This window comes from Sitophilus oryzae, unplaced genomic scaffold (genome assembly GCF_002938485.1).
Source record: "Sitophilus oryzae breed Bouriz unplaced genomic scaffold, Soryzae_2.0 scaffold_1515_pilon_pilon, whole genome shotgun sequence".
Taxonomy (NCBI): domain Eukaryota; kingdom Metazoa; phylum Arthropoda; class Insecta; order Coleoptera; family Curculionidae; genus Sitophilus; species Sitophilus oryzae.
The window spans coordinates 1,361,394-1,388,219 of record NW_022146187.1 but is presented as its reverse complement, the minus strand read 5'-3'; the positions used below and the strand labels follow the sequence as shown (position 1 = coordinate 1,388,219).

At 31.0% G+C, this 26,826-nt stretch overlaps 1 protein-coding gene across 1 annotated transcript; it reads left to right on the top strand.

Moving 5' to 3' along the window:
• Positions 1 to 782: 782 nt before the first annotated feature.
• Positions 783 to 18,676, top strand: LOC115878494 (15-hydroxyprostaglandin dehydrogenase [NAD(+)]-like). The gene is made up of 6 exons (XM_030895027.1): positions 783 to 1,060; positions 4,278 to 4,398; positions 4,458 to 4,564; positions 4,627 to 4,749; positions 15,722 to 15,927; positions 17,477 to 18,676. Exons 1-6 carry the CDS (start codon positions 968 to 970, stop codon positions 17,583 to 17,585), a joined length of 759 nt encoding a protein of 252 aa, XP_030750887.1. The 5' UTR covers positions 783 to 967; the 3' UTR covers positions 17,586 to 18,676.
• Positions 18,677 to 26,826: the final 8,150 nt, after the last annotated feature.

The following is a 26,826-nucleotide window of genomic DNA, read 5'->3' as shown; positions in this document are numbered from 1 at the left end:
AGTTATTGTTACTATTAGTCCAACATACAGCAATTTCAAATAAGAAAATAATGGTATTTAAGTACAAAAAAACTAATTTTGAAAAGTTCCTGTAACTCAAAAACTATGCATTTCCATACCTATATTTATAGGAACTTTTTTTTCATATTTTCTGATGAGAAATCAATGAGTACTTATTTAAAGCTATCGCAGGTTAATAATATTAATTTTTTAAGGGTTGTTATTAGACTTGGATCAAGGCAAATTAATAAAATTGCATTCTCACCAAGGAGACCGAAATCGACGAAATATCAAGAGACAACTTTTAATCGGCATTAAATTGGTTACATTACTTCGCTAACAAGAGAAAAAAAGAGTCAGTTGCGTACATGCTTTTTTTATAAAACGACCCTGGTGATTATGTCGACACTCTTTAGCTTTAAAATATGTCGCATTTATAGTAACTTTTACCATCAAAATTTCATTCGAAATGCTAAAAGTACTTATAATAAATCAAAAAAATATTAAGACTTTAACACCCTGTAGCTACGAAACAAAGCAAAATCGGACCTATGTAAAAAATAAATATTATTTTTACATGAGGAATCTCCCCACAAGAGATGGCACATTTTACAAATCACCCTGTATAATCTTGTTTTCATATTTCGTTTTTTATATTTTAACACTTAAAGTGATTAAATATGTGAAAACAATGTTTTCAACGATCCCCCGTATATTCGCCAGACGTCTCCGCCTTTCCACCCAATTCCACCCTAAAATCGGTTCGCTATAGGGTGCGGTTTGATTCACTTCACCCACAACCCTACAATTTTTATCCATACGCACCCGCTGTTTAAAAAAGAGAAATTTTAAACAAAATACAACTTTGCAAATAGCGGTTACCTGACTGAATTAATAGAGAGAGTAGTGCAATTTTCTTAGTTAGTTAGGAATTTGTTGGAAATTGTGGAAACCTGGAAGAATTCTCATGGATTTAAAAGGAAAAGTGGCACTAGTTACGGGAGGAGCGTCAGGGCACGGTCGTGAATATTGTAAAGAATTGTTTAAACATGGGTGTAAGGTAAATAATAACCAAATATTGTTTTTTTAAAGGTCATGTTTGTATTAAATAAGTATACAAAAGCGTAGCACATACAGGGTGTCCCATTAAGGCGAGAAAACCGCCAACATAGGAATATTTAAAATTATTTTTTACAGTTATTTTAAATGCAACATGCTGTTAGTATTTTTTCTATTAGATGCAGAATTAAAAAATATTTTATCGAGGCATTATACTATATACTACTTGTACATACAGCTCTTTCAACGATAAAATACCAAACGAAAATCTTTATGTGGCTTTGATAAAAATTTACTTGATAACGGTCAGTGGTAGTTCTGACCGAAACGTTGTGTTAATCGAATTAAATAAAGACAATGGAGGTCCGAAGTTCTTTTAGTTTCAAAAATTTACCGTTGAAAGAGCTATACATATATAATATAATAATATAGCAAATATCTGCCAAACCGTTAAAAAATTAGAAACATTTAAATACAAAAAATGTTTATTTTTTATTTCTGCATCTAATGGAGAGGCTTTTGCATTTAAAAAATTGCAAAATAGTATTTTAAATATTCACGAACGAGGGAGACAATAACTGATTGCATTTTTAAAATTATAGAGTTTTTCATATAAATTTTTTGATTTATAGTTTAGGTACCTACAAAATTATTTGAGGGAGGGGGGGTTAATGATGAAACAAAATCATAATCGAAAATTTAGTGTGTGGATGTTATACATTAATAATATTAAACACGTCGATTTGTAACAAGCGCTACCAGTAGGCGCGTGTAAACAATTTAATTTACATCTTAGTAATTATGGCATGGCATTACATTCTTACATTATCCTCTATACAGGGTGAGTCTTAAATAAGTGCAAATATTTTCAGAGCTGGTAGATCTCGATTAAAGAAACATAGTTGTTTTACTTTAAAAATTTGCAAAAAAATGTTTTTTGCTTAAATTTTTAAAACCACTGGATCTTTTTTGTTTCTTTTTTGTTGTAAATTTAATTTACTACCTATGTTGCCATATTATCAAGAAATTGCGTTTTTTAAATAAAAATTAAAAAATATTCCAAAAAATTCCAAAATTTCAAAAAAAATTTTCGCGAAAAAAACTCATAATCGTGTTTCTGTGGTCGAAATATACTAACCTTAAAAATATTTGCACTTATTTACAGGGTGGCGCCTCTCATACGCCGCGGAAGCTCCAAGGAGAACGGTAGTTTATATAGAAATTAAATTTTGGCAGCATATGTAGGTTAACTGAAAGCATTTTATAAAAATATATAGCATTATACAGGGTGTCCCCCAAAAAAAAGTTACACATAAAAGTTTTGTTTTTTCTAATGGAACACCCTATATATTAATTAATTTTCGGATTCTAGGAAAAAAATAAAGGTGAGTTTTATCAAAGAAGCATATACCTAAAATCTAAGGATTTTGACATATTTCACATTTTGTGAAAAAGAAGAGTAAATTTTAAATTTCGATAACAGCTACCTAAATTTTAGTTAACCTTTTATAACCTGATATTTAATTACAGTAACCATTGTATGTTAAAACAAATTGAAATTTGGCCCGAAAAGTTGTACAGGGTGAGACAAAATTAATATGGAACATTAGTCACTTTTAAAAGCAAGTTACTCCTTTATTTTAAATGGAATACCCCGTATATTTTTCCGGTGTTCAATGAAGAATTTATATATCTTCAGAATACTATTAAGTTTGTCTACCCCTCAGACAAAGATTTTTTTTGATATTTTAATTTTTATGTTTTTGCGTCAGTAGATCTTTAATATTTGAAAAAATCTAGGGGGTGGCTGTGTGATATACCTTTTGTTAATTTAACAAAAATTAAAGATTGTAGAGTAAAATACTCAACTGTAATAAAAAGATACACGTTTAAAACATATTTTAATTATTACAGAATTAAAACTAGATATAAACCTATAATTATGTGACAAAAGTTAGCTAGAAGAAATCAAATGCTCAAAAGGCTTCCTTTCCTGTTGTGTTAATTGCATAAAATGATTGTCTTTTCAAAAGAGTCTTTTCATTTTAAAAGGCATTTATGTGGAGTTCTACCTCGAAAAGCAGCTACAATAATTCCTCTCATGTTGTAAACACGGATGCCATTAACATATCCCCATAAAAAATCCAGACTAGATAAAATCAGGAGCATTTAAATATTCTATTAATTGGTGAATGCACACTGTATTCACCAACTAATAGAATCATATCAATTCTCTCTGATGTAGGATAAGTTTGAATTTTCGGCAAATTTTTGAGAATTTTATTTGTTTTAACTGATACAAAATGATAACTAGTTATTAAAGTTGGACTAATTAGACAGTTATGTTGAAGTAACGTCAGACATATCACAGCCACCCTAGATTTTATCAAATAATAAAGATCTACTCAGATCAAATCATATAAATGAAAATATCTAGGAAATCTTTGTTTGAGGGGTAGGCAAACTTAATAGTATTCTGAAGAGACATGAATTCTCCATTGAATATCGGAATAATATACTGGGTGTTCTATTCGAAATAAAAGAGTAACATGCTTTTAAAGGTGACTAATTTTGAAAATTAATTTTGTCTTACCTTGTATAACTTTTTGAATCAAGTTTTAATTTGGTTTAAAGTACAGTAGTTAATTTAACTACATATTAGGCTATACCGGGTAAATTCCAATTTAGGTAGCTTTTATTGTAATTTAAAAAATGTTCTTTATTTTTAGAAAATGTTAAATATGTCAAAAACCTTACATTTTAGTCATATATTTCTCTTATAAAACTCACCTTTATTTTTCTCCCAGAATCCGAAAATCAATTAATATATAGGATGCTTCATTACAAAAAAAACACAACTTTGATATGTAACTTTTTTTGGGGACACCCTGTAGAGCTCTCTATATTTTTAAACAGTTCTCTGAATTAACCTATAAATGCTCACAAAATTTAATTTCAATACAAACTGTCGTTCTCCTTGGAGCCTCCGCGGCGTATGAGAGGCGCCACCCTGTATAACAAGAATAATTTAAATTTTAAAAAAGAAATTGGTATTAATAATAAAGTTTCAATGATCGCAAATACTGTAAAATGATAAGGCTTTATTGATACAAATTAGTAGTGTGTCCTGTACAAAAATAAATGTATACATAATAAAGATTAAAAGATTCATATTTAGATATTAACGATGTTACTACTCAACATTTTGTCTCTTTTAGGTAGCTATTTGTGATATTAATACTGATGCCGGTGAAGAATTACTGCATCAGTTATCCAAAAATGGAAAAGATAGAGTGATATTCGTTCCATGTGATGTTACCGATTACCTTCAGTTTGAAGGCAAGTTTTATCACTTTAAAATTTTAAACTTACTAACAATATTTTTTTCTTCTTTTCAGAGGCGTTCCAGGCAACAATCTCTCAACTAGGAGGAGTAGATATTGTTATTAATAATGCATCGGTCATGAATGACAGACTGTGGGAGTTAGAAGTTGATGTCAATCTAGTAATATACCTGCAAATGTTTATACATTGTTTTTTAGTCAAATAAATTTATTGCTGTTTTAGAATGGAGTCATAAGAGGTCTTCTATTGGCGTTTAGATTTCTGGGCAAAGACAGAGGTGGACCAGGTGGAATAGTAGTTAACGCAGGTTCCAGTTGTTCCCGCACCCCGTTAGTGTCACTTCCGGTAAAGTTAAATGTTTTTTTTACAGTTTTACTCTTACTTTAAACCCTGTGATATCGACCGAAAATAACATCGTTGTATAGTTTATCAGAAACCAGTTGGAATAGATTGGGACTAGGGTTTCCAAACCGAGATCCCGGTGTATGTTTAATCCCGAAATCCCGATATTAAATCTCGGGATCGTGAAAATCTCGAAAAATTTAAATGCGAATTAACTTATTGAATGTCAAAGTCACCTTTTCTTTAAAAACTACTTTTATTTTTGAATGAATTACATTTAAGTTTTATTTAATTATATAAAATCTAAAAAATTGACATCTGTTTTAAAAACTAACTAGCTTGAAGAGCTCGTGCGACAGACTGTAAAAAATAGAATCTGTACTTGGAAAAATGCTAGTCTATTGTTGTCTATTCAGCACTTATACACACACACACACAATATAACTCCTCCCTTCTCAGAGACAGCTATACCGATTGAGGGGGTAGCTGGATATTTCTTGAAGGTGGTGGTTGAACGTCACGTCGACATCTGGGGAACTTCTTATATATCAGGTAGATGCAAAGGATGAAAATTACCAGGTACAAAAGCAGTGTCCACAGGCTTGGGATATTTCCTGACTTCGTCAAATACCAGGTGTGGTTGATTTTCAATTAGTTGATTTTTCAATGTGTGGAGATTGTCGAGTCTTATTTCAGATATTTGGCTTGTTAAATGTAGAGTCGGTAGGATCTTATCATCTTCAGTAACATAGTCGTCGAATAAAATCAAATGATTGGTAGTATTAATTATTTTCCTTTCATTGATTATTAATAAATCGTTCACTAAGGTCTCACAACCAGGTGGTATTTCAAAGATATATGTACCTTGAAATTTAGCTCTCTTCTTGTTTGAAACATTTCAAGTGTGCTTGAACTTCATAAGGGAGTACAACGAGCCATTGGTTTGTATTGTCTAGTTGATTGACAATAGGCTGTGTTATTTTTAGTTCGACTTGCTTACAGTTTTTATTGTTTGTTTATGATTGCAATAATTGAACTGAACATGGACTGTTGTAGCTGACTTCTTTAAGAGGGGTGTCGCAGATGTAATAACTATCCATTGCTTCTTTGCAAAGTTCATTTTCGAATGCATAGTGCAATTGACCTTTATCAAGTATTTATTAACAGGTAAAATTGCCTTGAAGAGACTCTTATAATATATAGGTATAGAAAATAAATGAAAATAAGTGAAACTCATCTGAAATGTTATAGGAAAAATGAAGTAAATATGTTATTTTATTATTTAAAATAAAACATTCTAATTCAATAATATTTTCATAATACAATATATTATCGATCTTAACAGGCAAAGGCATAAGATTTTCACCTACTTGAGCCTGTATGTTTTTAACTCAATAAAGAGATCATCTGTTTTTATTATACTTGGATGCATTATTTTTAATTTGGAAAAAGTTAATGAATTTTCGATATCTTGTAAAATAGAATCGATGGTTTCATACATAATGATTAATTGATTTAATGTATCTTTTATAAAGTGAGAATTCTGAGAATAAGTTGTTGAGTTTATTATCAAAGGAATTTGATCTATTTTGCCTTGCAAAATCTTTTCATTTTGAGTTATTTGTTGTATCGTTAAATTAAATTTATCAATTACACCTATAGATAGATAATTTTGCTTTCGAATATTTTCCTCTAAACTGTTTTGGTTTTTCTGTAAATTTTGAATTAGTTTTCATAACGTCGCCATCTGAAGCGTCTAAATTTCCAGTTACTGCTTTAAAAACTGAGCCTACAACATTCACTAGCCCTCTTTTTTTGTTCTGTTTGAATGTGGAATAATTTCTGATATTTTGTTTTCGACTCTCTTTGCAAAATTGTAATGCTTTTTACATAATGTACAGAATCTTTCTTATACTCTCTATGTTTGTTTACTAACTCGACAATAGAAATTGTATTTATATAAAGTTTATTTGTTTCTTGTATTATTGGGTGTAAGTCATTAAAATGTATGAAAGTAAAAGTATACTGTTTAACTTTTGCATTCCCTAATTTGATTGGTAGAAGTCCGACATTATCGTTGACTTTCCTCACATTTATTTTCTGCTGAACCTCGTATGCAGAGGTGATTACTCTGAAACATAATACAACTATTTTATAATGGTCACATTAGCCTAGGTTAAGAATTTTACTAATCAAAGCTATATCTGTATTTAAGTGGGCGTTTAACATTACCCATGTGTACCTTTTCTTGACTTTCAGTAGATACTATTTTTCTTGCAGGGTTGGTACTTACAATTTTGGTAGGGTTAGAGAACTTATTGGCTAATTTTTTGACGTACGTGCTTTTAATATAAACCTTTGATTTGGTTCTAATATATCAGGGTCATCACGCGATTCATTAATTTTACCGATTAATTTTGTTTTATTTGCTATTAGATCTTCGTTAATTTTTGAATAAAGAAGTTTGGCTTTTTCTTTATGTTCCGAAACGTAATTAGTTAATAACAGCTGATCAATGTCCAAGTTAAATGGATCATTTGAAGAGATATGACCACTAATAACGTCAACAGGTTTTAACTTAGTAACAGAATGAATTGAATTATTGTAAGCCAAAATAGCGTATTTCATTCTTTGATGTATCGGTGTTTTATTAAAATTTTGGTTGTTTAATAATCGAATGTGTTCTGATAAGGTTGAGTGTAATCGCCTATAAGACCATTAGATTGTGGATGGTTCGGCGAGCAAAAGTGTATATTAATTTTATGAAGTTGTAAAAGTTCTGTTACTACTGTGTTCTTGAATTCGGTACCATTGTCAACAATTATCTTAGACGGAATACCGTGATGAGAGAAAAATGTTATTAAGTTGTCAACAATTTCCGTGCCGACCATAGATTTTAACATGTACGCTTGCGCATATTTAGAAAACTATCTATTATAGTTAGAAATTTAGTCTGTTCTAGTGTATAGGTGTCTAAATGGATTATTTCGAAAGGTCTAACTGCAGTGGGAGTAATATTCATTTTAATATTGATTGGATGACGCTCGTACTTACTTTTTTGGCAAATTTCACACTGGTTAATATATGTTTGTATAGAAGCCTTAATATTTGGCCAATAATATTTTTCTTTAATTTTTGATTCGGTTTCATCTATACCTCTGTGATTTGTTTTGCTCTCGTGGTAGTTTTTGATAATTGTGGGAATTTCGTTTTTATCGGTTATATCTATTAGTTTGGTTAAACATCTTTTAAATTTAATAGATGGCCACTTAAAGGTTTTTCTTACAATTTCGCAGAAAGGCTCGTACATTTCTGGTGATTCAAAATAAAGAAAATAAGTTTTGTCTGGAATTATATTTTCTTTAATAAAATTTAGAACATCAACATCAAAATTGTTTTCAGAAAGTTGCACCAAAAATCTACGTTTCTTTTCGAATAATATTAGTTTTTTACTTTTGCTGGACTGTGTAAGACTTTTGTAAAAATAACTTGATTTGCACCAAAATTTACCGCTGTTTCCAGTGTAGGGACTCCTACTATTGATCCTGCTCGTCATTCGAATGAATGGTTCCATCGTCATTTTCCTCGTATAGATTTTGTTGTGGTTCCTTATCTGGTTGGACTATAATGGAGGCATCTAAGTTATCTTCGTCTGTTCTGTCATTTTGCTCACGTATATAATCTTTTAATACAGATATGTCGTTGGTATCTTTTGTGTGTATCTCAATTCTGGATAAGGCATCTGCGTTGGTGTTCAGTTTGCCTTCTTGTAAATGATCTTGTAGTCAAATTCTTCCATCTTTATACGCCAACGCAAGAGTTTACTGCTCGGGTCTTTGAGAGAAAACAGCCATTGCAGAGGCTTATGGTCAGTAATGATGTTGAATTTTCGACCAAATAAATAGGGCGAAAATATTTCGTTGCCCATACTAAACAAAGACATTCTTTTTCTATCGTAGAGTAATTCATTTCAGAATCATTCAAGGTTCGCGATGCGTATGCGACTGGAAGGTCTTGTCCAATCGGACCCTGTGACAATACCGCGCCTAAGGCTACATTACTGGCATCGGTGGTAAGATTGAAGGGCGAGAGAAGTCAGGGTATTGTAAAATAGGTTCATTGGTCAAAAGATTTTTACAGTATTCAAAGCAATCTACAAATTCAGGGTTATGTTCAATTTTGGCTCCTTTTTTAAGACATTTCGTCAATGGTTTCGTAATTTTGGCAAAATTATTTATGAATTTTCTGTAGTACCCTAGAAGTCCTAAAAATCCCTTAATCTGTTTGGTTGTTTTCGGTATGGGGTAGTTCTTGATAGCTTTAATCTTTTCCGGGTTAGGCTTGACTCCATCAGGTGTCACTATATGGCCTAAGTACGCAACTTCACGACGCAAAAATTCACTCTTGTCAAGTTGGATTTTAAAATTTGATTCTCTTAGTCTAGTAAAAACAGATCTTAAACGTTCTATATGTTCTTGCAATGATGTTGAATACACAATAATGTCATCGAGATATACGAGACATTTTTCATTTTGGATTCCACGTAATATGCTGTCCATTATTCTCTGGAATGTCGCAGGCGCATTCTTTAACCCAAACGGCATTCTCAGAAACTCGTAGTGTCCGTTTTCTGTATTGAAGGCTGTTTTCGAAATATCATTTTCGCTCATCTCAATTTGATGAAATCCGCTCGCGAGATCTAAGGTTGTAAAGTATTGACATTTCCCCAATTTGTCAAGCAAATCTGTGATATTGGGAAGCGGATATTTGTCATCAATGGTCTTTTCGTTAAGCTTACGGTAATCAATAACGACTCGCCATTTTTGATTTCCCGAAGCGTCCAACTTTTTGGGCACCACCCAAATTGGAGATGACCACGGCGAATTGCTATGGCGGATGATATTCTGCTTAAGCATTTTATTAATTTGACTCTCCACTTCTTGTTTGTGAACAAACGGGTATCTATATGACTTGGTATACACTGGTATTTCATCAGATGTTTTGATATGATGTTTAATTTTATTTGTAAATGTAAGTGGGGTGTTCTGATAATAAAATACGTCAGAAAATTCAGCACACAAATTAATAATTTCAGATTTTTCCTCTAAATTTAAGTGATCTGTTCGAATTACCGAAGGATCAAATTCAAAATTGTCTAAATTTTCAAAATTATGTAATTCAATATTATTTAAATCTTTTTTATTAAAATTTTCGACTTGAATCGGCTCGGAAAAATCTAAAACTACTGGACTAGTGGTTTTATTTAAAATTGTAGTTACAGCGTATCCGTTCTTAGCAACTGATAAACAGGATGGTATTTCACAATTCTGCAGTTTTTGATATGGAATGAAAATATCACCGTGTTTTACACTTGTTTTTATTCTAATAACTTGTTCTGTTCGTGGAGCTACAGTGATGGAATTTAACTCATGTTTAATTCTGTGAAAAAGTAATCTGATCTTTGAGTATGGCGTTACTAGGTATCCTGTGTCGAAATCAAGGTTGGCTTGTAATAACTTTAAATTATCTAATCCTATAAGTCCATCGAAAACATTGTGAAACTTAAATAAATAAAATTTTAAATTTTTATTGTTAGGCAAATTAAAAATTTTGGATGCAGGAATCGATACACTGAATTTATGGGCTGACTGTTGAAATACTGTTGTTACAATAAATGGATCATTAATAATAAATTTTGAATAAAATTTTGAAGCTAAATATGGATCTAAAAATGATTTTGTAGACCCAGAGTCTATTAAAAATTTTAAATTATGTTCAGGGAAAATAATGTAAGATAATTCGCTAGCATTATTTGTATTGACTGATATTATTGGTGGCGTTACGTATCCGTGTTCATTACCGGGGCGCTCTGAAAATTTTCGTCAGGTTGCGTATATTGTGCAGATTGCTGTTGATATTCAGAATAATTTTCATCGCACACCTCGTATTGATTTTCATAGTTATTGTAATACTGAGATTCAAAATTTAAATTTTCTGGATACGTTTCTTCTGTATACTGATTTGGATCAGTTTCCGCATTGTATAGCTCTTCGAAAACGAATTTTGGAGGTGGATGATAAGATGTCGTATTAGGAAAAGCTGGTTTAATATTACTGGTCTGTTTTGTGGAGATACTCATTGGGGTAGGTTTTGGTAGGGGTTGTTGACTATTAGGGTTAGGTTTAAAAACATTTATATTTGAATTAGGTCTTCGAAAAACTTGTGAGTTAGTAGGAAAACGATTTGGAACATTATTAAAATTAGGGCGAATATTAATAGGTTGAGATGGAAAAGTGGGTCTTGGCATAAGTGAATTATTAGGAGCATGATTGTTAAAATTATTAAAAGGTCTAAATTGAGACAAATTGTGATTGTTATGATTAAAATATTGAGGTTTAAATTTATTTTGTTGAGATGGTTCAATTTTAGGTACTGGTTTAGAGAAATTTTGGAAATATCTTGTATTATGTTCTTGCGTAACGAATTGTAACGCTGTTGGAAGGTCTTTAGGCGCCATGCAACGGATTGTGTTGCCTAAAGGTTCTCTCAGTCCGGATAAAAAAGTTTTAAGAGCTAAATCGTTATATAGTTTGCGTTTAAGAGATTTTGATGTACACATAGTTTCATGAATGTCGACGTAAGAGCACAGTAAATTAAGCAAATGTAAGATTTTATCGTAAAATTGATTTGGAGTTTCGTTTGGCATTTGTCTAAGCATTACCAGATCTCGGTTCAAACATGTTTCGTCTCTTTGATCTGCAAAATGTCTATAAAGTGTTTCTTTTAAATCGTCCCAGGTAGTAACGTTATGAATATTAATAACAATTTTGGCATTACCAGTTAATTTTCCAATTAAACAGTTTAGTAAATAAATATTTCGAAAGTTAGTTGGAATGTAAAAATGATCAATAAGGCTTTGACATGTTGCAAGATATCTATTTAAATCATTTGGTGTCCCATCGAAGGTGGGCACGCAATTTAAATACTCTGGTTTAAAATCGTTTTGTGAATTACTACTGCTAGTACTTTGCATGTTTATTTTTTTTAGTCTACTATAGATAAAGATATAAATATTTTAGAGTCTCTTAAAGGTTTTATAGATAGCGTTTCAAAAAAAAGTGTATGTTAAAATTTCAATCGTAAAACAAATTGCACTTACATTAGGGTGAAAATGACTTTGAGCATTCTTCTATAAGGTAGATTTGTCAGGTCTGCAATTTTGTCTTCGCCAACTGTAATCTGCCTTGCGAGGGTGAGGGATGCTTGCTTCACACCTGATGAATTGTTCTTTGGGGCACGTCACCAGTTCACGATTGAATGGGCTGTTCGATTTTGAATGGGCCACTCCAGCGACTGTCCGAAAAGTTCGATTCACCACTGATTCCCAATAAATCGTTGATACGAACTCGAACGACACGATGCGATACGATTTGGGAATCCTACCGACTGCGCCAATTAACTTATTGAATGTCAAAGTCACCTTTTCTTTAAAAACTACTTTTATTTTTGAATGAATTACATTTAAGTTTTATTTAATTATATAAAATCTAAAAAATTGACATCTGTTTTAAAAACTAACTAGCTTGAAGAGCTCGTGCGACAGATTGTAAAAAATAGAATCTGTACTTGGAAAAATGCTAGTCTATTGTTGTCTATTCAGCACTTATACACACACACACACACAATATAACTTGCGCAATCTAAAATGATTCGATTTTATACACTTCAGTCTTTCAAAGATCCTATATTTTATTTATACTAAGCGGAACGTCAATATCTAAAAGTTATATATCCGTGTTTGCTATACATATTTATTTTTTCAAAAAGAATTGATTTTTTAATCACTAAATAACATATGAATGTTACTTTGTTTTATCTATTTTAATGAAGCTCTTTTCTCATTTTCTTTTTGATATATGTAGCTCCTTTTTTGATGTAAGTATTTCTTTAGATTAAATTTCTCATTCTGATAGTCAATCCCGGGATTATAGGTTCAAATCCCGGTATTTCAAAACGGAATCCCGATCTCGAAAATTTGAAACCCTAATTGGGACTGTTAATTTCGGCACTGTCTTTATCGGCGTCTTTGTCGGCATCATGGCGTCGAAACAAAGGAATTAAGAGTCTCAGTACTTTAAATTGACTTCGGAAGTACTACACGTATTAGTTAAGATTGCTGGAGATTTTTGTTAACAAAAAGTGTTTTGATATGTAAAGAAAGTTTTCAATCTTAAATATATTATATTTAACATATAATAATAATATATAATAATCCCTTTAGAAAAATCAGTTGTCAAAAGTTAAAAGTTAAAAAAGTTACAATGTTCGCTTTGCAAAATTAAAATTATTGTCAACTATCTTTACAATTAATCCTAAAATTTTAGAAGAACTTATATATAAATCTCGTTATTTTCCAGTTTTTGTTTTCCCTAAAATTTTAGGATTAATTGAAATAATAGATGAAAATAATTTCCACTTTGCCTTTGTCACTTTTTTCTCCAGTACAAAACGGCAAGTTTATTTTTCCATCTCGACGTTCCGAATTCGAGACACCATCATTATCATTTTTAGGGTTCCGTATCCAAAGGGTGAAAACGGAAACCCTATTACTAAGACTTCGCTGTCCGTCCGTCCGTCCGTCTGTCACAAAGGTCTATCTTATGAACCGTTATAGCTAGACAGTTGAAATTTTTACAGATAATGTATCTATGTTGCCACTATAAGAACAAATAAAACAGAATTAAATAAATGTTTATAAATACAGTACTTTCACTAAACATTATCTTTTAAGTAAGAATTTTACATAGAGTCTTTCAAGTCCTCGGTGGCCGCGTGGTTAAAGCGTTAGGGACTTTATGCTGCTATGACGTTGGAGCCGTAGTAAGGCAGGTTCGAATCCTAGTCAAGACGACTTTTTTTTAATCGTTTTTTTTTAATTTTTACATATTTTTACATATTTATTTTTACTTTTTACATATTTATTATTGATTAATACAATTTTAGTAATGTATTATTATTTATTTTTTTTTTATTTTTTACTATTTTCTTCATTTTTTTTAATTACTTATACGCGCATTCAAAATTTCAACCAAATCGGAAAAAAAGTTTATAATAATATAGTATCTAATGTTGTATAGATAATGAATGGTAGGAACCCTTCGTGCGCGAGACCAATTTTTAATTTAAATACGGACTTGGATTTTGATCATTGTTCAATGCTCTTTGTAGATCCAAAATATATTACCGTATAAAGCTTGATTATCATGCATCCGTTAAGCCGGAGCCTCATGCATCCGAAATCCGATGATACGACATCTGAAATCTGTGAAAGTAGGTGAAATAAAAACAGCCTGTCACATACATCCGAAAGTTCGTTCCGAAATTTGACAGTTTTGACATTTAGACCTGTCATTCCTATCAACAGTATCAACATTATTACATGTATTATTGGAGAAACACTTAAAAATAACTTCCTCGTCAAATATCCCGAAATTGCCCACTAAACTTGTTTTTAAAAACCAATGTTTTCAAGAAACGTAAGGTTAAAAAATACACGATATCGTACAAAAGTTTAACAAAATTTAACTTTATACGACGTCGGACGATTAGTTAAAAATATCGGATAAAAATTGGTGTCAAAATATTTCGACCAATAGGAGCACCGTCGGATCGTCGTGTCATCGGATTTCAGGTGCATGAGACTTCGGCTTTACCCGTTGATACGATGCAATGGTCCGAAAATCTAACCCCTCTGATTGGTTATAGCGTTTTAACGCCACTTTCTCATCCGTAAATTTTTTACTATAGCCCGTCAACGAACAGAGAAAGTTAAAATAAATTTAACTTTTCGTACGATAACGGACGTTTTGATACTTTTTGGACAAATTACTACAACTACAACCTAACCTTAATAAGAATATAAGCTAGGGTAAAACCCATGTTTGAAAGAGTAAAACTTTTTTAAGAATAAAACAGATGTTTATTGAATTGTTGGTTATGGAAATGAAACTGACATGATGAAACATGAATTAAAAGCTATTATATTGTTCTATACCAAATAACAAAAATAAATTACCACTAGCTTCATATTTTGATGATAAGAAAATGTATGTCATAAATTAAGAAATTATGAACGGCAAACCAGGTTTTTATAAAAGCAGCAATTGAACATAAAATAAAAGATGTTCTATCTTCCTATTTGGAACAGTTGTACACACAAATTATAGAAATGAATTCCAAATCAGTTAGTATTTTAAATTAAAGTAAACGTCAATCGTAAATTAAGAAATTATGAACAATATATCAGCATTTATAGCTTTTATATTATAAATGCTGTAAATATACAAGTATAAAAAGTACAAAACACTAACATTTTAAATTTTACTAATAAGAAAACGTGTATCATAAATTAACAAATTATGAGTGCTATATTAAATTTGTTTAAAAATTGTACCCACTTCTGAAAGCACTTAAACATTATTAAGAGTTAGAATTTGTTGGAGTATTCAATATCAGGAAGAACTAGCCATCGCAAATCATTAAAAATTAAATTAAGAATTAAAAATTCAATATAAAAAATGTAAATATTTTACTACCTAAGGTACCTACTGCTTCTGGTTTGAAAATATTTCTCTAATATGCTATAATTCTTAACTAACTAACTTACTTTTAACGTTAATAAGGAGATCAAAATAAACTTTATCACTGTTTGAAGTTCTTATATGACATGCACCAAAACTACAAGATAAATTACTTATTTTATTTCTTTTTATTCTTTTTAATTTTTTAAATTGGAGTTTTAGAGGTTGACAAGAACTTGAAATAACTCACGATTAGCTGTCATTGTTATAAACTTCGGCGATACGTAGTAAAGTCAAAAATGGAATTATATTTCTAAGCCTACAGTGATGTTGTTTTCATTCGATAACAAAAGGTACAACCACTTTATAGTACAAATTTTATTTGGTCAAATTAGGTATATACAGCTACAAAACAGGCAGTGGCTGCTTTGACACGCTGCTATGGTGATCCATATCACGTGAAATTGACTGGGATTAAAGTCGTTTCGCTTTGTCCTACTCCGACAGAGGCCGAGATGTCGGGGGATCCCAGGAAACGAATATTGAGCGGCGAGTATGAGCAGGCTTGGCTACGGGATACAGCCAGTAGCGCACCCGTAACGTAAGCCTTTACATAAGCTTTTTATACTTTTATATATACAGGGTTGTTCACCACATACGACACGGAATATTGTAGCTAAACGATTAGATTTTTGCAAATTGTAAGTTTTGGGTTCGTTGAAGGACTATTAGAGTTACAATTTAAAAATAATTTTACAAGATACACACTGTTCCAAATAAGTAAAAAATATCAAAGTTGTATTTTTTTAAATGGAACACCCTGTATATTATTACATTTTCAGTTTCTACGATTAAAATAAAGGTAAATTTGATTAAGGTTTACCGCATTTTAATCTTACTGTTTTTGGAATATTTAGTTTTTTGTCAGAATACAGTAATAATTTTAATTGTAAAGTATTTCTATTTACTAAATTAAATTTTGTGTTGATATAATAAAAATTACACTACCTTATACAGAGTGCCTAAAAATTTATTTTAAATAATTACTAGCTTTAAACGTCAATAACTTGTTTAATTTAAATGGAACACCCTGTATATTTTATAACAATCAGATGCATAATTTAATTGTCTATCAAATTGTATTATACCATTTTCAAATTGTTAAAGAGTACAGATACTAATATTGTCGATACCGTTCGTTTATTTAATTAAATAATAAAAAAAAAACCGTTTAAATATTTGTTAAAGAGGACCAATTAATATGGTTGCTATGTTCAAACTACATTAATTGACTGTTATTTAGAATAATTTATTAATTGACACAATTAAGTATGTAATTAATTAATATTTGTGCGGAAATAATGGTGGTATATTTAATTAAGGGATAGTAATATTATCGTTTTTAGTACCGGTACATTTCGTAAATGTGTTGCTTTAAAAACAATCTAAAATGTCATTACTCCAAGGGTGTATTGATAAATGAGGTCTAAATTATAAGAAAATGCATTTTCTAGGAAAACTTGGAGGGATAGGTAAAAAATAGTATAATACAGTTTGATAGACAATTAAATTGTGTATCTGATTCTCCTAAAATATACAGAGGTTTCCGTTTAAATTAAACAAGTTATTATTATATTAAAGCTAGAAATTATTTAAAATAAATTTTATACACTCTGTATGAGACTGTTATTTTTATTATTGTAACACAATAACTGATCAATAAATAATCTTCAGTAAATATTTAGTATTAAAAACTTTAATACCCTTGGAGAAATGGCGTCTTAAAATTTTTACTGCTTTCACAAAAAGACGGTAAGGTGATAAACCTTAATCAAACCTACCTTTTTTTTATTTGTAGAAACTAAAAATGTAATAATATTGTAATAATATATTCCGTTTAAAAAAATACTACTTAAATCTTATTTATTTGGGATATCTTTTATTTATTTGGGACACTCTGTATCCTGTAAAAATATTTTTAAATTGTAGCTCTAATAATCCTTCAACGAACCCAAAACTTACAATTTGTGAAAATCTAATCGTTTAGCTACAATACTCCTTGTCGTTTGTGGTGAACAACGCGGTATATTTTTTCAAAAAGTTTTAATTAATTATTTGTTAGTGCTACAAATCGTCCCTCTATGTTTCAGATATGACAAACTTGGCAGAGCGTTACTAGAAGTCCTTCAAAATGCAAAAAGCGGTACCAGCTGGTTGGTCAGCAATGACTATCCCATAAAGGAGATATCGTTATCTTAAACAATCAACTTCGCTACACTTTCATACATATTTAGCCATTCCAAATAGTTTTAAAACAGATCAGTACTGTATTTAAGGAATATCAAAATATCTATATTTATCAAAATTCTAAGAATTTAAAATCTGAAATATATTAGTTATATTTTGTGTAGTATTTAGTAATAAATGGTTTTAAAAACATGTTGCTATAAATATAACTTTCAATACTTAAATAGTTCAACTAGGAAGTGTTGAAAATGATACAGTACTAGCCTGTTTTAAAACTCGCGCAATAACAAAGAAAACTGGGGATCCAGCTATATTTTTACATCATACTGTATAAACCCTGGAACTCTATTATACTGGCTCAATACTGAGCTTAACCCGCAAAAATACTGCATAGACGCTTGTATATACGCACTGCAGCTATTGCCTACTTCACACAGATAGAATTGCATATCGATGAACTTACTGTGACTTTTTCAAGCATTTTTAATTTTTTAAATTATGATTTATTTAAACCACCACTTAAGAAGTTGGCTAGTAGTGGGAGTTGTACTACTTTATAGACTTATTAATTGAAGACATGAGTTGATAAACGTGTCATGTCGCATGTTTTTAAAAATCAGTTTTATTCAAGTCTTTCAACATTCCTTTGACAAATCTATCCTCCAATAGACTCTAAATATAAATACCATAAAAAATATCCTAGGTGATAAACCTAGATATCCTAACCATCAATAATTTTTAGACGTGTTTTGTCGATTTACTTCATACCTTTATCCACTCATGTCTTCAATTATTTGCTACATCTGAGTTAAATAGCTTTCTTGAGATTTTTGAACGATGTACTTAAACAGCCGTTAAACGGTAGCCTACTAAAATGCCGTTAATAGATATTATGACGTCGTTGATGTCGGCGGAAAGTAATGCCTAGCGATAGGCATTTTGCAAGAGCACCTATGGCTCCGTGACTGAGGCTATTGCTTCGTGAGCGAAAGGTCCGTGGTTCAAATCTCACGCCGGACCAAGACTTTTTTATATTATTTTTTGCTTATAGCGTGATCTTATTGCATTGGTTTCACTCTTTTTAATTGGATTGGTTTAGTTATTTGGCGGGTTGGTTAGCGTGGTTATTTGGAGTGTGTTAATTCATTGGTTAGTTGGTTATTTGGTGGGGTTGGTTGGTTTGTACTAATTTATATTTGTCTTTTATATTTTTTTACAAGTGTCAAGATTAGTTGCGTTGGTTAAGTTGGTTATTTGGTGGGGCGGATAGCGTTGGTTAGTCCTTATAAAATTCCTATATTTTATAAAACCGTCAAGTGCGTCTCATCAACGACGTCACACCTATTAACGGCATTTTAGTAAGCTACCGTTTAACGGCAGTTTAAGTACAGCCATTTTTGAATTCAACGATGAATACAGGGTGTCCCAATATTCCGTGGACATAGCACTACTACGTATTTCTGGAATCAAAATAAGTTTATTGGGCATAATTTACCTCTATACAAAAGCGCTTCTTTTGTCCGCTAGAAGACATTAAACTTTAAAAATAAACACATTTTTTCAGATATTTTATGAACTGCTATTCCGATTTGAATCAGATTTTGGGTGTCAATGTTTTTTCTAAGAGCTCCAACATTTCACTTTAACAAAAATCAAGAAAAAGTACGGGAAGGGTGAAAACTACCTCCACCCCTACATAAATTTTAGTATAAATATTTATGTAGGGATGCAACTCCACCGACGGCCGATTTTCTTTTCGTAAAATGATCCTTCTAGTATTTACCACATTTTTTGTTTCTTGTAAAAAAACCCACCGTGCATACTTTTTGAGGAAAAAAAATATTTTTCTAAAGCTGACTTCCAAAAAATGTTTTTTGTCACATCAACCTATGGAGGCGCATAATTATGCCACAAACTAAATTAGGTTAGTTTGTGATTATGCTCTAATAATCTAGTTGGCGAAAATATGGAATTTTATATGAGTACCCATAAATTATATTTGACAATAAGCTTCATAAAAAGTTTAAAAATAATAATTTTTAAATTAATTAACGTACGAGTTAATTTTTGATTGATTCCCTCTAACGGACATACGAAGCACTTTTGTATAAAGGCAAATTATGTGCAATTACCTTATTTTGATCCAAAAAATACTTAGTAGTTTGAGTAGTTGTTCTATGTCCACGGAACATTAAAACTCCCTGTATATTTTGTAGGTCTGAATGCCCGGCAACTGATAATCAAATTAGCCATGCAAAAAAATACAGTTTTTAACCGATACGCAAATCTATCTTGACTTTGACAGTAATGTAGAGCTTGTTTGTAAGACTTTTTACGCATTTCTCAATAATTCTGGTTTTAATGGACTCTAAAATATTTATTTTAAAGTCTTAACATCTTTTTAAGTCTAGTTTGAACCAGATTATTTTGTGCTAATGCTAACGTTTTTAATGGTGTGTCCAGAATATGTGTATAAAAATGGAATTGCAGCTAAATAATAATTGGCATAATTAGAATTAATTTTTTGTGATTAACAAATGGCCACATTAAATATCAAATTCGATATAAACAATATTTATTTATTAATAATATTAACAATATTAATACATATAACAATTCATTGGATATATATGTTTGTATATGTAAGTAGACACTTCCTGTTGCTGGCAAATGTCAATAAAAACACACTATAGTCTGTAAAACGAATAACTTTGAATTTGACAGTTCCCGCGGGTTTTTCTAGTGTTAATTTTATTAGGTTAGCAACTTGCGGCCATGCTGACGCGAGATTTATGACGTCACGCTAGTTAGATACTACGGATTAATAAATATGTTATAGAATACATGGAAAACATAATTATTCCTCGTATTTTAAAAATGATATAGTTTACATGAAATATACATAATATACAGTTAACAAATACAGTATATATACATACCTATTTATAGTAATAAATACTTTGGCAGATAAACTATGAACCATACAAATGCAGCAAATGTTTTACAATATGGTTGAAATCGTACTCCATAGTCAATGTAGATAGTTTTTGTGTTAAGAATAATAATTTTAAAAAATATGTGGTCATCTTTTGACAAGTTTATATTAGTTTATTAATTGCAGTAAACATTATAATATATAAATAAATTTTGTGAATGCAAAAAATAATACATCACTATTAGTAGATATTGAATGTTTTTTGTTAAATTAGATCGATTTTCAAACCCCAAAATTTAAAATATATTTTACATTTTACCCATTATCTTATGTACCACCTATTCATTATTTGTATATTGTAAAACATTTGCTGCATTTGTATGGTTCATCGTTTATTTGCCAAAGAATTTATTACTATAAATAGGTATATATTATATTTTATTTATTAACTGTATATTATGTATATTTCATGTAAACTATATCATTTTTAAAATACAAACCAAAAATACGAAGAATAATTATGTTTTCCATGTATTCTACAACATATTTATTAATCCCTAGTATCTAACTAGCAGGACGTCATAAATCTGGCTTCGTGGCTGTTCTATTAAAGGCGGCATTGGTCTAATATTTAGAAATGTCAAAAGCTGATGACATTTTACTTTTGTCAATTATGACATTTCGTGTTGATTTTTGCAAGAAGAGGAAGAACTGTCATTTGTTTTATTATTTTCTTTTTCTATTTGACGAAAGTAAAAAGAGTTACCTATCTGATTCGTTCAGGCACTCAATTTAAAGAATATCAGTAACTTTTTTGACAGAGAGATTTTATATTTGCCATATTGGTAAAAAATAACTGTCAAAATTCAAAGTTATTCATTTTATAGACTATACTAAGTAGTTCAAATGACCCGATAGACACACCATAAAAATGACGCCAATGTAACTTTTTTACTTGCTTCCCTTTACACTTTTATATCTACCTATATACTTTTATAAAATTGTTTTACGCTTATATATAAAAAAATGATGGTTAAGTTACTTATTTCAACATTATAAATGTTATGTTTTGAATAAATGGACATTTCTAATAAAACGCAGTAGAAAAAAGTATTCTTTCTTTTAATGCCCTTTGAATTAAAATACGCATTTTTATTATACTTTGATGATCGACATGATCGAGAAAAAAACACCGTCAAAATGGCTTCGAATCATCAAATAATTAACTAGAAAGAAGTGTCAACTCTGTGTTAAATCGTGGCATAGATAAATGAAACAAGTTTAGATTGGAAAGTGCCCATAAGGACAATGTAAACACTATTTGGCGCTATTCTTGCAACGGTCGCGACCCAAAACTTTTGAAAATTTCGGAGCGGTTCGGCTTTTTCCGGAATTATATCGCCAAATATTGTTTATTCAAATTTATTATTATTTTTGTTTAATTTTATAAATAAAATACAGTGTGTTGCATTCAAGAAACTTTATTTTCCATAAGGACGCATATATGAAATACCTATGAAACACTGGAAATCGATGTTATGCCACGATAAATAAAACTTGAATTAAACTCACAACATAGCAGTAATTACTTTGAAAATGGACGCTATAAACACTTTTCGGAATTTCTTTAATGAAAGCGGTTTAGATTTTGAAAGATTATTATGATTTTGAAGATTCTGACTTTGACAAGAGAAAATTATTTCTGTTTTTGTTTGCCGTTGTTCTTAGCGACCGCTATAGCAGCGCCAGATCGCGTATAACGGTCGCGACCCAAAATAATTTCGCGACCTAAAATTTTTACGGGCTTTCCAATCTAAACTTGTTGCATTTATCTATGAATCGTGGAAACACGATACGCCACCGAAAGCCTTCGTTGTCGTCTGGAGAACTAATTTTCCAATTGACAGGTTGACATGATGGCTTCATTTTTATTTCCGTTTCCGGTTATTCAATGGCGGGCCCTCTTTTAGTTTAAATGTATTTTGTAGTCTTTCTTATCATAAATAAAACAAAACAAAATTTTATTCAAACATATTTATTTGAAATATGAGGCAACGTGACTAAATAAATGTAAAACATAAAGAATTGAATGATTTCTACAGCAATTACTTAATGATATGCAATTTTAACCTAAATTAGTAAGGTATAAGCATGACTTACAGTAATTTGTAAACAAATACACGTATTCACAGCCATCAGGGACAGAAAACGGGAGCAGGAACATGAAAACGGAAGCCTTATACAAAAACCTGAAAACAAAAAAACAAATTTTTTTATACTAAAGTTAACAATGTAAAAATATCTTATAAAATATAAATATACTGTTAAAAAGAAGCAAAAAGAAACTTTTAGTCGGATAACATAATCAGATTATCAGTCCGATTTATTGCATTATTGACAATAAATCGAACATACTGGAGTAATGTTGGCTATAGTTAAAAATGATCTTACCTTGCTGTAAATTGTTTCTATTTTCAAAAAAATCGCCGATCAAAGAGATTAAAACACCATTTTCTTGCATCTAAAAAATGTAAAAACAGTGTTTATTTACTACCTATTTTTCATATATATAGGACATACCTACTACTGCAGAAACGTAATTTTCTCCAGGATTCTTCATGTAATATATATTTTATATACTTTATTACCTTTATATTTATAAATTTCAGCCGAAATATTAAATTGAACTTCCAAAACGAAACTAAACGGAATGAATTAAAATGGCGTCGAATATTTTCTAATTTGTTCTAGAACAAATCTGAAATTGTCTCTGAAACTGAAATCTGTTAATTCTAAACTGTGAAGTTAGACAATAGTTAGACAAAAACAATGCTGTCCTTGTCTAGGCGGCCATACTTGTCGTGAGGAGAATGACAGGAATGACACTAATGACTGTTTCCAATTTTCCTATTTCACTGTCACCCCCCTGGTGACAATCACATTTTCTATAGGCTTAGTGCATTCTCCGCCGGTGCTGCCACCATCGGAGAATATTGTAAAAAACCGGCATATACAAATATACTGATTTAAATAGCGAGTATAACGAAAAATTTATTATATAATTATTCTAAAAGTGTTAGGAAGTATAATTTGTGAAAATTCTAAAAAAAAACGTAATTATTTTTATATCTTCAGAAGGTCTAAGTTTTATTGTAATTTATTATTCTATCAAAAAAACCTTTTAGATGAGTTCAATTACGGTAGCTAGCATAGTTTTACGCACCGATTTTGCTAGCGGAGACATAACCGAAGCTATTTCGGTTATATCGAATGTTTTTAAAGGCACATAATTATAATTTTAGATGTTCATAAAACATTTAACCACTATAGTTAGCCAAATTATATTTTATTCTTTCATAGTATAGTCCGTTTAATTTTTTGATTATGTAATGAACACTTTGTTTACTCACTTCTTTTGGCAAACTGTTTGATTCGATTTTTGTTTTTGATCAAATCGGCGTGAGAAACTGTGAAGCTATAAAATGTTATATCGGGAGTGTTGAATATCCGGGAAAGTTGAGTTACTGAATGTTATTGCACCGAACAACGCCCTTAATTACGCTCTCCTTTACGCGTTTTCGGCAATTTTATTAACATTTGTAATTGTTAAACCAACACAACACGACGCGACGCCTAGTTCGGGTTCCGTTTTTCTAATTTATTACCCGAAACAGCGTTACATCACACAAACCTCGTACCTGAGTGTTTTATAGTTTCAATAACTACAGTAGTAAAAAATCAAATACTTAAATATTATGACAAAGCCACGATTTTAATATTATTTCAATGCGATCTATATAAGCGGTAACAGACTGCGTGAAATACCCGGTATTTCTAATTTCTAAAAGCATATATCTCCTCTATATATAAAAAGGGCTCAAGGAAGGATCCCAATAACTACCGGGAAATTTCGGTCACCAGCACTATGAGTCGGCTCTATGGAAGGATACTGAGGAACTTAATTGAAGAGGAATACTCCAGCTACGAAGAAGAGCTGAATGGTTTCCGAGGCGGAAGATCATGTACAGATAATATCTTTGCATTGAAACAGATCATCGAGAAGAAATCTGCAATGAACCAGGAAGTTCATATAACATTCATCGATCTACAAAAAGCATATGATACAGTGCCAATAATAAAATTATGGGAAGTATTGCACGAATCAAGAATTAACGCAGCTCTGATAAAAGCTGTACAAAATCTTTACCATGGAGGAAAATCACAAATAAAAACGGTCAACGGTCTCTCAGAGGAAATTGCTATCACTAAAGGGCTCCGACAGAGATGCTGTAGATCCCCAACACTATTTAAAATTTATATTGCCAAGGCCTTATATATATGGAAAAGAAAATGTAACGGAATGGGTACAGAACTAAATGACATATGCTTACATACACCTTGCAATTTGCAGACAACAAGGCCATAATTGCAAACGATGATGAAAAAGATGACATGGAATATATGGTGCGGAAAATAATTGAAGAATATGCTAAATGGGGGTCTCACAGTAAATACAGAAAAAACAAAAAGTTTCCAATTGGAGCCAATACAGAAAATCTTATTTTGGACAATAATATGGAAATTAGGGCATGTGAAGATTACAGGTACCTGGGTTCGATATTTACAGGAGATGGAGCGGACGATAGAGAAATAAACAACAGAGTAATACAGGCACGAAGAGTTATCAGATGCATAAATGGCATTCTATGGAGCACTGAAATTACAAAAAACAGGAAATATAATATATACGAGACACTAGTTAAAAGCATATTACTCTATGGATGTGAAACATGGCGACTCACTGAAAGGAATAAAAGGAAATTAGAGACAACAGAAATGGCCGCGATTAGAAGAGCAATGAGAATTTCACGGAGGGATAAGATCAGAAATGAAGACATTAGACAACAGATAGGAATAGAGGAAACAATAGTAAAAATGATGTAGAACAAAAACAATTAATATGGTACGGCCACGTTCAGAGAATGCACAATGAAAGAATTCCAAAACAAGTCATTCATTGGATACCACCTGGTGAACGAAAGAGAGGACGTCCCAGAAAGACATGGATGGAAGGAATAACAAGGTCCATGAGCGAAAAAAATCTGACCGAAGATCAATGGGAAAATCACACAGGGTGGAAGTTAGGCGTCGGACAACGTCGTAGGACGTTCTGACCCGAATTTATATATATTTCTAATTTCTTCCGTTAGAGCGCTGCGGTCGGAATTTTTAAAATGAATTGAAATGCACCAAGTATATTTACTGTCATTTTTTTTTGTTTGAGTGGAATTGAAATCAAACTACAGGATTCATTATAAATACGATTTTTAATCGATTACAGCACAAAGTCGAAAATATTGCGGTTTTACTGGCTATGAAAATAAAAACTTTTGTACAAAAGCGATAAAGAGATAGGAATACAGCGTTTAACTTACGTTTAAATATTTTGTTACATAACACATAAACATGAAACAATAGTCGAAAGATAAAATAGAGCTCTAGTTCAAGTAAATGCCTCGTCAAAAAAGAAAAAATGCATCGGTTTTTATATAGAACAATCGTTTTTTTAACAATAACATCTTTTAAAGAGTTTAACAATAGTAAGTTCAATTTCCTAGCACCCTTCGACCGTTTTATCACCGTTTCAAAGAAAAATTCATGTAGCCAGGCTTTGGTGCTATATGCATCCTTGAATAATTAAATTATACAGCCTAGCATAGTGAACTGACTAGACATTTCTTTTAAAAGCACCTAAAGGGACACAGGATGCTATGAAATTAATTCTCGGCAAAAAATTTCTAAACATAACCTCTACGAATTCGACTAAACGTCAATTTACATTTTAACAACAAAACGGAATTTACGTATATCAGTAACATTATTTTATTCTTTTTTTTAAGTTGTTGGCAAGGAGTGGCAACACAAAATAGAGTTCCAGTCGATATTACGGACAGTAAAAACGTAAAATTTTCTGTACAGATTTAGTAAAAATATCGGATATTAGCACTTTATTAGCACCCTATATAGATGTGGATTGATCTAAGTGAAGCATACAAATTTAATAAAACCTCTTTGTAAGTGTAAAATTAAAATATATGTATTTAGAATATTCCGAGCTAGCAGCCATTGACTTTTTGATTGACAGTTGATCGACGGCCTTCGCATACAATTTGCGAGGTTGTCAATATAAAGCTGGATTTATAAACTCGGGAGTTGAGGTTCAGTTGCCGTTCAAAACGTTCAACGCTATGAAATGAACGCGCGCATTTATAAAGTCAGTTGGTCGAAAAGTTGGCAGTTCGTTTTACGTTCAGCGGA

Bases quoted from the DNA above. Each gene is read 5' to 3' on its own strand.
- LOC115878494 (XM_030895027.1), top strand. From the start codon at position 968: ATGGATTTAAAAGGAAAAGTGGCACTAGTTACGGGAGGAGCGTCAGGG. The intron at 4,565-4,626 runs GTAATATACCTG...TTGCTGTTTTAG, and splicing joins TAGAAGTTGATGTCAATCTA to AATGGAGTCATAAGAGGTCT. The intron at 15,928-17,476 runs GTAAGCCTTTAC...TCTATGTTTCAG, and splicing joins GCCAGTAGCGCACCCGTAAC to ATATGACAAACTTGGCAGAG.